Raw genomic sequence first — 14,973 nt, forward strand, 5'->3', positions numbered from 1 at the left:
ATGAGCCGCGCGGGGGAGTGGGAACCCGGGGAGTAGGCGGGGGCGTGCGCGCCGGGAGGGGCCCGCCCAGTCCACCTATATGCGCCGCGGCCCGGCTGACGGATGCCAGGAATTCCCAATGAGAGGCGAAGGGGGGAAGTTTGGGCAACTCGGCCTGGCCAATGGAGAGCCTCCGGAGGGGCAGAGCCCCTGCCCCTCGCCCCCGCCCGCCACTGAGCCCGCAGCGCTAGTGTGTCCGCCTCGCTCAGTGTGCGTGGAGATTAGGTCTGAGCGCCGGCGCGAGGTAGGCAGTCCGCGAGCTCCAGCCGCTGCCGCCGCCGCCGCCTCCAGCAGCCGCCTTCGCCCGCAGCGCCGCGGCGGAACCGGGCGCAGGGGAGCTAGCCCGGCCCCGCCAGCCCAGCCCAGCCCAGCCCTAGCCCCAGCCCAGATCGTCCCGACTCCCTCCCCACACCCGGGCAGCAAGCCGCAGCCGCCGCCGCCCGAAGAGAAGGTGGAGGAAGAAATCAGCCCCTAGCACGCGCGCACCATCCATCATGGACCATTATGATTCCCAGCAAACCAATGACTACATGCAGCCCGAAGAGGACTGGGATCGAGACCTGCTCCTGGACCCAGCGTGGGAGAAGCAGCAGAGAAAGGTTAGCAGCCTCCCCGGCCCGTCGCACCCCCTCGCCCGGGGCAGCTCGGCTCGCGGGGCTCTGGGGCTCTGGGCTGCGAACCGGTTCCAGGCGCGCACGAGCGGGGGCGGGGGATGCGCGGCCGCAGCGAGGTGGGGTGTTGGGTTACAGGCGCGGGGCGGAAGGGGGAGCGCCCCGGCCCCAGAGCCCGCGAACGCCGAGGCTGAGCGCTGGGAGGTGGGGCCGCCCGCGGGCAGGTTCGCCTTGGGGCGGGCTACCCAGGCCGCCCGGCTGCAGTCGCCGCGGCCCCGCGAGGGCAAGGCGCGGGGGCGGTGCTCCGGAGGCTGGGGCTGAGCCCCGGGCTCGGTGGCAGTTAGCTCCGGATCGATTTTCCCTTTCCTTCCCCGCCCCTTGACCGCCTTTCCATATGGCGTGCGGTGGCAGCGCGCTTCCTGGGTCGCCTTGGTACCTGAAGGGGACAAGCTGCCTGGGGTCCTCCCAGCCTCAATCCGCCGGCCGAAGGGGCAGCGGGCATGGTGGGATTGGCACCCCCCTCCGGGTCTGTGTGGAGGTGGACCTGCCGGAGTGGGGTTAGGGCCGAGAGAACCCGGGGTCAAAGCGGGCTCCCCAGCGGGCCCTGTGGAGGCGGGGTCAGGGCGGCAAACCGTTTTATTGCTTAACTCCGTGCTTGGTAACTGCGGACCGAGATGAGCTTGCGTCTGCGTCCTGCCTCTCCGATCCCCGCTCATTCCTGGCAGATGGCAAATTTGGGCAACTTGATCTGAGTTGAGGGGCTCGGTAGGGCAAGGCATTGTCTCTGGGGATATTTGGGGTCAGTCCTTGGGGTTCCATGCTTAGCCACCGAGGCGCGTCCCAGGCCGCGTGCCGGGTGCGCGCTCTCCCGCGGGCGCTGGGCTCAAAGCTGGCGAGGGGACCCGGGCACAGTGGCCGGTGGCAGGAAGAGGTCAGAAACCACTCTTGTTGGGGGGAGGGAGCCCCAACCGTGCCTTTGCTTCCTGCCTGCGCGGTGAGCTCTTGCCCCAGGCAGCCACGTACCCTGAACACCCTTTTTCCCCCTCCCCCGCTGCCCGCTCCCATCCGGTCCCTTCTTAACCCCCACCCCCACCTCCACCCCTCCGCTGATCTGGGAATGAGGTGGTGGGGGGGGGACACACAGGATGGCGCGTCCCCCTGGATAGTGCGGTTAGGGCTGGGCTTGAGGGAGAACGCTTATGTCCAAAAATGGTAACATTCATTCCCTTTTTTAAACTTAAAAGGGGGGGGAGTTTAGGGAGCCGACTGAAGTTTTTTTTTCAGCCAAAGGCATCCTGTATTAGCTCACTCAGGAATCCTAAGCCCTGAAACTGGCGCCCTTTTACTCACTTCATCAGACAAGCAGAGGTAATTTAAAACAGCGCACAAAGGGCTTCCCAAAGCAGGGCGACCTGAGCCCCAGGGTCTTGGCTTCTGCTGGGCCCAGCCCTCTGCAGCCGCACCAGAAGGTTGCCCTGCTTCTAGCCGACTTCTTTGCCTTGCGGCCGTTACTTAAACACCCCTCCCCTTCTACCTGTCGGGCCCCTCGGGGAGGGCTGGGGGAGAGGTGAGTCCCTCCCTCACCTGATTTATCTGCTGGGTCAGTTGGACTGTTGGGGAGTTGAGAATGGAATAAACTGGAGATTCTAATAGAGGTAAAGTTTGGGGAGTTTCAAGGTGCACCTTCGTTGAGAATAGATTTTTAATTGGACAGGAGAAGTGGGATTAGTGTGTGATGGATGTTTGGGGGTCTTCTGTGGGGGGGTGGGTAGAAGAGTAGAAATTTCTGTTGGCCTAGCACCTACTGTGTGCCTGGTGGGGTGGAGTGACAGGACTGCCCAAGAACTAGGAATTAGGTCCTTTTAAGGACTGTGGGACTAAGCATTGGACCTGCCCATGGTATTCATTATTATTAAATCAATGAGTGAGTATAGGGGAGAAAAATTAGTGTCTCTCTTTCTCTCCCTACACGCACACACACATACACATACACTCACTCACTCAGAACTCTGACCTGGGTGGCAGTGGGTGTGCACCAGAGCTTTGGGCAGCCAGGTGGGAACAGGGTCACCTGGGAAGGTTGGGACAAGCCCCACAGTTCCAAGAGCTGGCATTGGCTGATGTATGCTGGGCACTGTTCTAATTGTGTATATTGTTTCACTTGTTACTCCCAGCAGCTCTGGGAGCCGGGCAACAGGAGGATGAAGAAATGAGGGGCAGAGGTGGAAGTAACCAGCCTAGCGTCCAGACAGCTGCATGGCGGGGCTGGGTTGCAGCCGTGCTCCAGCAGGCAGCTTCCCCTCACTCGTTCGTTAGTTGGTGAAGGAGGCGGGAAAGCTGGGTCTGTCACCCAGAGCCTGCAAAGATCTCGGACCAAGGGGAGCCAACACCTGCTTTGGTGGGATTGATGGAGAAGGCCCACAAGCTCTGGGCCTTGATTGAATCTGGTCTACAGCTTTTTTTTTTTCCCCTGGGCCATTAAGTCTCTGTAACCTCAGTTTCTGCACATTTCCCCTAGTTCTCAGCAGGCTGATGGGGATCTAAATTGGCATTATAACAGGAGGATCAGACTTAAAGTAACTTGGTGCTTTTGACAGTCTCCCTCTGACCCTGGGAGGTGAGGGTTGAGCTGGACCAGAGCCGACGAGTGGGACAGAGGGCGACCGGTCCAGATGGAGGCGGGAGAGTGAGGGTGGGGTGAGGAGGGGCAGAAGGAGGTCACAGTGCTGTGAGATACAAAGGCCACTGGGCAGGAGGCTGTGGGTGAGACTTTGGGCCAGTCATTTTGCTTCTCTGAGCTTTTATTAGTTTGTTCCGCAAGTACTTTTGGAGCCCCTACTCTGGGCCAGGCTGGGATCCCGGTGCAGAGGGTGGAGCATGAACTAGACAGGCCAGGTCTCTGTCCCCGTGGCCCTTCCATCCTGTTTCCTCTGGCCTGCCCTGCCCACCCCTCAGGGCTCCTTACAAGCATCAGATTAAATAACTTCTTGGGTGACGCCAAGGCTGATGCAGATGCTGGTAGAAGTCTGTGCAGGTAGCAGGCATGACTCAAGAACCTGCCTTGGGTTGGGCACAGCTTGTCCCTTCAAAGAGTGGTTCAGTGCAGAGTTCATCATGCTGGGCTCCTTGCCTCAAGACACAAAATGCCGTGGCTTGGGGGAGTTTACTGGATTTCACAGTCTTTCTGATGTTGGAGGCTGAGAACTGAAGCCATCTTTTCTAGGGGCCCCAGCTCTGAACGCCCATCTTTTGGGAATGACCAGACTCCTCAGTTTATTCCCTCACATGACTCTCACCCACGTCCTTGTATGTGTGCTCATGTGTGCCTGGAGTCAGGTTGGCTAGATTTTGAGTAAAATCCTGGCTCTACACTTGTATGCTTGCAGCCCTGGGCAAGTTACTTATCTTTTCTCAGCCTCCAATTGTTTTTTTATAAAAAGAAGCTAATACCTCCCCCCCCCCACCCCCTTTACCACTAGGTCAACAGCAGAGGATATGTAAAAGGGCCTCTTCTGCTGTTCAATTTTATTCTCTCTTCCCTCTTAAATCCTGGAGGCTCTGGTGTACTGTGTATTCCCACAGGTGCCAGCCTGGGTTTTCGTTCTGTTTTCCACATGTAGGACCTTAATTAATATTTGTTGAGCTGATGGATGTTCAAACAGAGAGACGGCCCTGGCAGGTGAAAGAAGGTAGTTGTAAATAGGCCCAGATCCTGATTCCGTATCTACGGCAAGCCAGGTTGTCAAGCTATGTGGCAGGAAGAGAGGCTGCTTTATTTACATTTGCTTCTGGACTTCAAGGGGCTTCCTGGTGGCTCAGCGGTAAAGTGTCTGCCTGCAATGCAGGAGCCGCCGGACACATGGGAGATCCTCTGGAGGAGGGCATGGCAACCCACTCCGGTATTCTTGCCTGGAAAATCCCCATGGACGGAGGAGCCTGGCGGGCTGTAGTCCATGGGGTCACAAAGAGTCAGAGTGAGCATGCACGCATCCATGTCCTGGACTACGAGACCATTATTAGAGGAGCTACCAAGGTTACCCACCAAGGTGGAGGATTGCAAAGGGGAGAGTCTGCCATAGGTGGGTTTATCTGGGGAGGATCAGGACGTCTGCCTACCCTGAAGCCAGGAGGTTAGGAGTGAGTGATGCCTGGTAGGGCTGAAGCCTGAGAGAGGAGAGAATTGGCCCTCATCTCCATCCTCATACCCCTAGTGTTCACTCCTTCCCGATTCACTCCTCGTCAGTGTCCGTGGGGGCAGGACCCAGCCTGCCCTGTGCTCTGCAGAATCCCTAGTGCCTAGCACAGAGTCAGAGCTATTGCATGAGGTCCAGAAATGATGATGAAATAATTGGATAGACGTCAGGTATGGCTCCTAACTCCAGGCCAGGGCAGTAGGGATTGGGATGAAATGCTTTACATTCCAGATAAACCATCCCTTTCTGGGGCCGGATTCTGGCTCTGGCCTCTGCAGGTGGACATGCTCTGGGCACCCTGGTTCAAGTCTTCACCCCCACACTGGCTAGCAGTGTGATCCAGCGTGAGTCACTTACCTGCTCCTGTGCCTGATGATAGCAAGAGGGAAATGGGGATAATCATTGTTCCTGCCTGAAATAGCTGAGTAGAAGCTTACAAACCAAGTAAGGTATGTAGGGAATTTAGCATAGCACATGGGGTATAGTGAGTGCTCAGTAAATGTTTTGAGGAACCAGAGCTGCTATGGCCTTTTTACAGTGACGCTTTGCAATAAGATGTAGTATATAAATCTGCTTCCGGAGAAGGCCAGGAGTGTGTGGGAGTTGTGTTGCCCTTGACCTTTGACCCCAAATTCAGCGCTGGCTCATTGAATGTCACCCAGCCTTTCCGTTTGCTTAATCCCTTGACCTATAGAATGGTATAGAATCCCTTGCCTACCCTTTCCCTATTTCCTGGGAATCCAGGATGAAGAGATGAATGCCAGAGTGGTTAAAAACATTGTCAGCTGGTGGTAATACAGGTAAAATGACCTCAGAGTGTCTTCAGGCCCCTCTGATAATTAACCGATGAATGCCAACGTGCTTAAAAACATTGTCGGCTGGTGGTAATACAGGTAAAATGACCTCAGAGTGTCTTCAGGCCCCTCTGAAAATTAACTGAGCACATTCTGCAGGCCCTGCTCACACCCCCAGCAGCCCGCCCAGCCCCGCTTGGCTTCTGATTGCAGCTGCTTCCTCTCTGAAACTCGGCCCACCTGGGTGCTCTGAGTGCAGGTGCTCTGCTAGTTGGTGAAGTGGTGGACAGAACCTGGAAGAGAGATGGGAGAGATGGACGGGCTGGGAGCCTCAGGGCTGCCCTGGAGAGATAGATATGAGAGGGCCTGGGGCACAGGGCGGGCCAGACTTTCCAGTTCTGAGCAATGATGAGACCTTGAGGGGCTGCTGAGATGGGCTTGTAGGATTCAGCCTCTTCAAAAGGAGGAATCTCACTTCCTGAAGTCTGACTTCTTGCGGAGGGCTGGCAAGGCCTCCTTGCTCAGTGGGATGGGGCCTGGGAGAGGCCCTCACCCCTGGGACCGTCCCTGGGGACGGTGGGCGGTTCTGTGCAAGGAGGTCACACCAAATGGGTGTCCTGTCACCTGGGATTTGTGGTTGGGATTTGGGGCTCCTCTTTCCAGCTTCTTGAGGAAGGCCTGGGGCTGGGCACCTGGCCAGTGGCCACAAACCATAAACTTGGCTCGAGGACTTGTCACGTGAGACCTGGCGCCTCCTGCCCTGCCAGGGTAGGGCCGCCTGAGACATGGCCCGGCCACAGACCTGCTACTGTGTGCCTGCTTCTCACCTTCTAGTCCCTGCATAGTGTGAGAACAGCGGCGACGTCTCCTTGTGGAGGCAGTCGGAGCGCTGATTGAACCCCCTGTTAGGTAGCAGATGCTCCATCCAGGTGGGGCTGTGACAATGACAGGTTAGATGCGAAAAGACAGAAAATCCCACCAGGCCATACCAGTCACAGCCAGGGGCATGGTGCTGGCCACTGCGGGGCAGGAGAGGTGACAGGGAAGGTTCTGCTGGGAAGCCTTTCCTTTCCCTGGCAAATAATCAGGGGTGGTGGTGGTGGGGTGTGTGTGTTTGTGTGTCCAGGGGGTAGGGCTTCCCCTACTGGAGGGGAAAGACTGGGAGGAGCAGGGGCGCCAGTGAGTCCACTTGCCATTGTTTTCCCTCCTTGTCCTCCTTCCCCATTCCCTTTGCCCCTCCCAGAGCTGACCTCTCACCTTGCTAAGAGGCCAGGCTGTTTGTACAGCTCATAGGTTGGCTCAGGTGTTGTCGTGCAGGTGTTCTCGGGACTGTCCAGCACCTGAGCTCCCCCCATGTGTGACCCACCCCCACTTTTCCTGGGACCGGGTGTGCGGCTCAGGGTTGAAGTGTCAGGGTGTGTTTCTGGGACCCTGCTTTTATCTGAGTGTGGTCAAAGGGCCCATGTCCCTGCAGGAAGGGTCTGGGGAGCTGGGCTGAGTTACTTACTCACCTGGGATACTGAAAGGGTCCCAGAGCCCACCAGCAGCTGGATATGGTTTGGACAGTCCAGTCAGCAGCTCCCCAGAGGGTCACAGCTAAGAGGCGGCAGGCAGAGGGACCCTGTAACCTGGGTTCCATAGTCCTGGTCACACACTGGGTCACCCTGCTGGGACTGGGGATTTAGCCCAGGGTGTGCCATCTCCTTTGGCGATGGTACAGTATCCTAAGTCCTAATTGCCCAATCTGAGGCAAGACACCTGGGGAGTGGGCGGGGCAGGGGGGGGTCCAGCAAGGCAAGGCTCAGCCATTCTGGGAGCCCCTAACACAGGGCCAGGATTCCTGCTGGTTCTTGGGCTGAGCATCAGGTCGGGGAACCCTCCCTCCTCAGTGGATAGAGGGTAACCTTGGGGAGAGGGCTAGTCCTTCGCGCTCCTGCGTGTCCCGCCTGGTCTTCCTTCACCCGCATCACCCCCATCCTGGCTGGAGGTTACTGGCAGGATCTTGCTGTGCAGGGCACCTTGTGAGTCTGGAGTAGTCACACTTGGCTGCAAAGATACGTAGGCGACAGTCACAACCTCACCCTGCCCCCAAAGGGGTTGGGTGGGTGTAGCAAGGCCTCCAACTCCTCTCAGAAACTGGCTGTCCCAGCTGCCTGCTAGCAGAGCTAGGAACGGGACTGGATTTTAAATTCAAGAAATTCTTTTTCTTATAATCACAGTGGCTCACCCTTTCTGAGCGTGTGCTAAGCATTCCGCCTGGTGCTAAGGACTCCAATGCATTAACGCATCTAATCCTGCAAGGGGGATACTCTGACCCTGTTTCACAGAGGAGAGAACCGGCTCAGAGCAGTCACATAACTTATCCAAGAACCCACAGCCGGCGAGAGGTGGAGCTGGGGTCTGAAGCCGGGCGGCATTGCCTCCTCAGATTTTGCTCTGCTGCTTATAAAGCAAATGCTTGCATTTCTAGCAACATTTAACCAAAGCCAAAACATATACAAAACAAAACCCGGTGATGAAAGCGTTCTGGAATTAGATAGCAGTGGGGGTTGCACAACCTTGTGAATATACTAAAAACGGCTGAACTGTAGGCTTTAAACTGGGTGACTTTGATTGTTTAAGAATTATATCTCAACTTTAAAAACCCTCAGCTAATGCTGATTTAGGAAGAGAATGACAGTTGCGTTTCATCCCACCTCCCAGAGGTGAGCTCTCTCCATCCTCGCCCCTCTTTCTCTCACTTGTGAGTCCACCTTTTCTCTCTCGCTCACTGTTTATGAAAAGATCAGGGATCCTGGTTCATTGCGAATGAGTGGGAGAACAGAAGAGAAAAATAATCAAGAAAGATAGCTTTCATAAAAAGCCTGATGTGGCCCTTTTCTTGGAAACTGCTTAGGACTAGATCCCAGATAAGCACAGGCAAACAGAAGCCTGGGCTGAGGGTGGAGGTGTGTCCTTCCTCATTGATCAAAGGCTGAGCCAGTCCCATGGGACCTGCCTGCTTGGCCTGGGATTACTTCCCACCGTCTGCCATCCCATGGTTAACAGGGAGGGTCTAAGTGGGGCAAATTTCCCTAAGTCCTGCGGCATGAAGAGGGGAGGGCAGGGCCAGGGTCCTCCCCCAGGAGATAGCTGCCCATTCTCAGAGGTTGCCTAGCAATAGTGGGAACAGGTGACTTAGCCCACTACAGAGGTGGGAGGAGAATAAAAGGCAGCTGGGATGGAAATCGGGAGTAGATGCAGAGGATGCTGTTACCCTGGAAACCGCCTGCTTGGTCCTTGGCTGCAGTGGGCTACTTCTGGGCTGGGATCCATTCTTCATTGAGAGATTGCGGGGTCCTCTCCAGGCCTGTCACCCACAGGGTTGGGGCGGGGGAAGGGATGTAGAGAAACCCCTTGCACGTGGCCTCTGTGGGGGATATGTTCTCTGCAGCCTCGTTTAACATTCGCAACAGCTTTGTAAGGCATGTCAGATGATCACACTTAATAGATTAAGATGCTGAGCTTAGAAATATAGAATAACAGGCTCACACCCAAAGGCTCACAGTGAGAAGGGGCTGGTACCCTTGGTCCTTAAAACAAACCTTTCATTTTGGCTTAAAGCATTTCATGTGCCCAAGATCTGGGAAGGAATGTAAACACTATCCACTTTCAGGGAAGGGAAGAGAAGAAGATGAGAGAAGCGAAGGCTAGAAAGAAGAGTTGTCTGTTTTATATCCAACGATCAACCAATAATATTTATTAAGATGTCTTGGTTCTCCAAATTAGTAAAAAAGACTATAGTTTACACTGATTGAAGTTTGTATGGTTTAGATTATCTCAATCTTGAAAAAAAGCCCTCTGAGAAAGATACTGTTAACTTCCCTTGTTACTATAGATGGGGAGATTGAGGCTCAGAGGGTTTAAGTAGGTTTCCAAAGATTGACCAGCTAATAAACGAGTTTATGAACGAACCCAGGCAGACTGACCTTGAAATGCCACCCTTCACTGGAAGTACAGATGCACCCATTGCTATCTTGGAGTTTATGTTTTAATTGAGACAAGGCTTACATATATAAGATAATAAAGAATGGCTTAAGATGGAATATAGTGATTCCCTGGTGGCTCAGACAATAAAGAGTCTGCCTGCAATGCGGGAAACCCAGGTTCGATCTCTGGGTTGGGAATATCCCCTGGAGAAGGAAAGGGCGACCCACTCCAGTATTCTTGCCTGGAAAATCCCATGGATGGAGAAGCCTGGTGGGCTGCAGTCCATAGGGTTGCAAAGAGTGGGACATGACTGAGTGACTTCACTTTAAGATGAAATATAACCCAGTTCTCATTAGATGGGTCATGATTTTTAACATTTATGCTTTCACATGTGTCCTCTCCTTTCACTGTGATAAAAAGACTTGTGAGGTCTTATTCCCATTTTATAGACGGAGAAAGTGCGGCTCAGAAAGGGAGAGTGGTTTTACCAGGGTCTCTGGAAGTCCGAATGGGGTAGAGTTGGTTTTGAATCCAGGTCTTTGACTAGAGGGTCTGTGACACTAAAGGGGTGGGTGCAGGCCTTTCTGAAGTTCTTTTTCTGGGTTGAAAAGGCAGCGGAGGATTCTAGGTGTATTGCTCCCCACTTTTCAGTAGAAGGAGTAACTGCGGGGAATAGACTCCAGAGCCTGGTGGCCTCTCCTGGAGCTGACCCTAGCTGTGAGGGGCTGGCTTCCCTGCTATGAGGGTCATCCATGCCCCCTCCTTCTCTCCTCCTTGGGACCCTTCAGCTTCAGTGGCTCCTGCTGGCCCCTCTGTTTGGTCTCCAGGGACATCTAGCTCCCTTTGAACCAGGTAGCTGATGCTCAGTGTTTGTTTTGACTTTAGAAGCCTGTGCCTGTAAATACAGAGTTGTAGGTTCTGATTTGAGCCTTGAGGCTGTTAAGAAAGGGGGTGAGGGTGAGTCTGAGCGCTTAGGTTGGGGTGAACCGTTTTGGTTTTCAGTGCTGCAGGCCCGGCCAGCGGACAGCATTTAGGGGGGTGGGGAGACTGTGCCCTTCCTGTCCCATCCCATCACCTTGCAGCTGAGGGTCTAAATCAAAGGCCATGATGAGGGCCTAAATCAAAGCCATGATGGTGGAAAAGTGATGGGGGTGGGGAGGGAAAGGAACCTGGTCTCTACCTTGTTTTTCCTGTTCTGTGGTGGTTGGTGCTTGGGGGCTGCTGAGTGTGGTTGCAGGCCTGTGATTTGAGGCCAGGGCTTACAGGGGAGCATTTTTATGGGCCTGAAGATTTATTTTTTAAAAGTCATCTGCAAAGCTGATTATAACCAAGGGGAATAGAACAGAGTGGTGCCGGGCTCCGTTTTCAAATCATCTGTAGGTGAAGTGACCAGAGGGGAGGGTGCGGCAACGTGGGTGGCCCCCTTCAGGCAGGTCTCCTAATGGAACTTGGCTTTCCATCTTGGAAGAGAGGCCGCAAGTCCTGCCTGTGGGTGGGAGGGGACTTGTTACTGTCAGGCTCTGTCTTTCTCCTTATGTCCCATGTGGATATGTGCACATGTCACAGCCTGTGGTTTGAGGATGGAGAGAGAAGTGGGACTTTTAATTCTTCTAAGTCCCCAAACCAGAAAATGGGATCCCTGCCTCCCCGGTGTGAGGTTGTACTGGGGGCAGGGCCAGTAGCTTTGAGGTCCCAGGTCTGTTTTGACCTCCAGGTCTGTGAGCAAGGATGTGTGTGTTGGTGTGAATGGAGGTGTGTGTGTGTGTGTGTGTGTGTGTGTGTGTGTCTCTGTGTGTATACGTGTGAGTGGGTATGTGTATTTGTATGTCTGTGTATGTGTATATGTGTGTGTAAAACAAGTGTATGTGAGTGCGTGTATATATGTGTATTTGTGTATGTGTGTATACACGTGTATGTGTTTGTCTGTGTGTGTGTGTGTGTGTGTATACATGTGTGTGGTGTGTGTCTGGCTCTGAGGAACCCCTCTGTTGTTTTTGGCCACTGCCTTGACTTCTGCAGGGGAGTGGCTCCCTTTCAAACACCGCAGACATCCTCCAGATAATGTCTAATGGCACTTTCCAGTAGAGTTCCCGATATTCGGAAAGGCCTTTCTTTCCAGGAACCCAGAGTGCTTTTCCAGACTTGGCCCTGGGAGCTGGGAGCTGGAGGAGGCTGAGCAGGGGAAGCGGGGGTGGGGGTGGGGGCCCAGACCCCTGGTTTCCTGCCCTTCATCCTGGATGCTGTGCTAGCGGGGGCTCTTTGGAGGTATCTTTCATGCATGAAGTCCTGAGGACTCACTTTAGAAATCTGGATAATTTTCCAAACTCTACCCACCTATCTTTTCTTTTTTTTGGTAAGTTAAGCAGTGGTAAACTTAGAGATTTATTGTATATAATCAGCTTTCGGCTTTTTCAAAATTAAAGAATTCCACATTGGGATTTTAATTCCTTGGGCCTGTCTGGATAACTGGCCCCCCACCCCCGCCCCCGCCGCCACCTTTCCCTCTTAATGGTCTGCCTGGTGCAGGCAGCAAGACCATATTGGGGCCCAGGGGTGTCCAATTAGGGCACCTGCTCCCAGTCCCTTTCCATGGAAGCTGCTGGCTCAGGACAAGGCCAGCTTAGGTCCACCTTATGGCTCAGGGAGTGTGTTTGGAGTTATGGAGCTGAGCACCCACCCCCTCCCCTGAGCAGGAGCCAAGCCCGGGCTATGCTGTGGACCAGGCACGTCTCTGAGTGTTTCACAGATATTAATTCATTTAATCCTCAGAACACCCGTGTGAAATGATTTGGCTGGGAGAGTAAGGAAATTTAGACCTGCAAAGGCTCAGGCAGTTACAGCTGTTATTTCTATATTTTCTGCTCTGAAGCTAGTTTGCAAAGAAGATGAACATTGCAGATTGGAGACCCTGGCGTTCTTCTCCCCAGTCCTGTTCCTGTCCCCCACTGGAACTGATCACTATCCAGTTTGGTGGTTTTCATTCCTAAGAATCCATTTATACAGTTCCTACCTGTCTGGTTGTGTGCATGACAGATGGTGTCACACCCAGCGTATCACCGTGCACACTGCTCTGTCCCACACCCCACTTGGCAGGAGCTCTGACCCCCATTCCATGGATGAGATGGCTGAGGCCTGGAGGGGCTGGAGGACTTGGGGGATGTTTACAGGTGGCAGGTGGGGCCAGAAGCCGGGCTTCCTGCCTCTGCGGGTGGCTCTTTGTGTTCACCTGCTGTTCCCGCCACATCGGAGTTCAAAGACTCACTGGTATTTGGTGAGGGAGGGCAGGGGCAGAGAGTCTGTTATTCATTTTCTTCCCTCCCACGTGTGTTTTTGACACCTGGTTCTCATCCCCTGGGGCATGTGCTCCTTTGCCTGCTGCCCTCTTCTAGTGAGGTTCTTAGGGACTCACACTACTTTGCCATTTTTTTCTCTTCCTGGGAGGGAGCCCTTCTGCTTTTATTGTTCCTTGATGAAGTAAATATGCAATGACAGAAAAGCTACTGTGAATTAAGGCATGCTTCTAAATGAATTTGTATTGTATGTCTCACAGTGGCTTCTTGCAGCATTTGGAAGTTAGCTGTTCTTTGCACATAGTTTTGGAAGAGGCGGGAGGTGGGAAGCCGTGGCTGGCTGAGTCCATCTTGGCTGGGTCCCAGGGGCAGCCAGTGGGATTCCAGTTATGTCTGTCTGTGCACGCTTGGTTTCCTGGCTCTGGCCCTTTCTCCCTTCTGCCCTGGCTCTGGGCCACTCAGCCCCTTGCTTTGCTCACTTAGCGCCTGGGTAGAAGATGGGTTGGAGAGAGCTGGAGAGGACAGACATGTTGGCAGCCTCTTGCAGCCTTCACCGTACTTGCTTAGGGCGCTGTTGTGAGACTCTCAGCTCTGAGGACATTTGGAAGGTTCTCAGGGGATGTCAGTCATCTATGACTGACTCAGGACTCCTTGGATGAGTGAAGGTGAGTCTGTAGGGTCTCCTGGGGCTTCCTAGTAAGGGGTCCATTGCCTGGGGCTCCTGAAGCCTGCGGCATTGGCATCTGGGCACTGAGGCCACCTCATCCCAGAGCCTTGAAGCCTAGAAGGATAGGAGTGGTTTAACAGTGGTTCTCAGTTGGATGTGCATCAGAGTCACCTGGAGGACTTGTTACAACACTGGTGGTGGAGGCTTATCCTCAGTGTTGGTCATTCACTGGGTCTGGGGTGGGGCCTGAGAAATTGCATTTTTAGCAAGTGAGATGACACTTTATAGTGACTTGCAGAGGTGGGTAGATGTAGGCAGGGGCGAGGAACTGGGGCTACTTTTGCAGTCTGCTATGGAGATCTTGAACCAGACTGTGACTTTGCTGGTAATTTCTGCCTAGTACATTGTGTCTCTCCCCCAGAATAAAGACCATGTTCCTTCTCTCTTTGGGAGGTCCAAGCTTGGGGAGGGAGGTGTGCTCTTGCACCCCAAGAAAAGGTGACTCCTCAGGGGGCTCCAGTGGGCATGTGGTAGTCGGTGGTCACCAAATGTTGGACGGACAGTGACAGTGGATGCCTTTCGAGGGGGTGTGGGAGCCACAGTCCAGCAGGAGATGTCTGCTGATGAGAAGGGACTGGGGGTGATGACCCTTCGAGTCATCAAGGGTCACTCCAGTGATGGGGCTGAATCTGGGGCACAGAGCAGGGCCTGGGGAGGCTCCTGAGATTCAGAAGGGTGCCCTGGGGTCAGGAGGAGGCCGGAGGCTGGGGAAGCTGGCCTGTAGCTCGGGATGGGCTCTGAGCCTGCCACGCCGCCTGGCACCCTTCCCTGCGTGTCCTGTTGCGGGCTGGTGGGAGCCAGCGCAGGCCTCCAGCTCCCTATTAGGTAGTCCAGCTGCGTTTCTTCCTCTCTTGGCCAGCGGCCCACTTCACATTCCTCTCCCGAGGTGCTGGCCCAGCTGACACGTCTCTCCGCTCCCTGCCCTGTTGCATTTGGCTGAGGCCTCTACTTCAGAAATTCTTAGGGAGTTTCTGGTCCTCTTGTGAGGGTTTGGGACCTCAAAGGAAGTAAGCTTGGCCCTCGGTTTTCCTTCTCTTTCCAGTCCCAGGGCCGAGGGTTCTCTCAAGTATTGGACTTGGGTGGCCTGCTCTGCTGTCTTTAGGCTCAGCCTCCTAGGAGTGTGGAACCAGAGAGAACCTGGGGCTCTGCATCTCATTAGGATGTGGGGTCCAGTAGGACCTTGGTCTGCCTGCCTTCTCCTCCCTTTCAGCTGGGACCTTGGAGGGGTGTCATTTAGGAGAAGAATCGGTATGGAGACACTGCTCCTTTTTTTGCATTGTTAGGCCAGAGGGCTGCTTCGGTAGACCCTGTCCTCTTTCCTCGGAGCAGAGAGAACAGTTGGTTGTGCGT

General features: G+C 54.3%; 1 protein-coding gene across 8 annotated transcripts in view; it reads left to right on the forward strand.

Annotated features, from left to right (window-relative positions):
* Positions 1 to 404: 404 nt before the first annotated feature.
* The window catches only part of ACTN1 (actinin alpha 1), a 101,880-nt gene continuing 87,311 nt past the window's right edge, over positions 405 to 14,973 (forward strand). For all 8 annotated transcript variants that reach the window (XM_068964173.1, XM_068964174.1, XM_068964175.1 and 5 more), the window contains exon 1: positions 405 to 638. In XM_068964173.1, the coding sequence (XP_068820274.1) occupies positions 534 to 638 (105 nt within the window). In that variant the 5' untranslated portion in view covers positions 405 to 533. The remainder of the gene's footprint in view (positions 639 to 14,973) is intronic.

The sequence above is a fragment of the Capricornis sumatraensis genome, chromosome 2 (genome assembly GCF_032405125.1).
Source record: "Capricornis sumatraensis isolate serow.1 chromosome 2, serow.2, whole genome shotgun sequence".
Classification (NCBI taxonomy): Eukaryota; Metazoa; Chordata; class Mammalia; order Artiodactyla; family Bovidae; genus Capricornis; species Capricornis sumatraensis.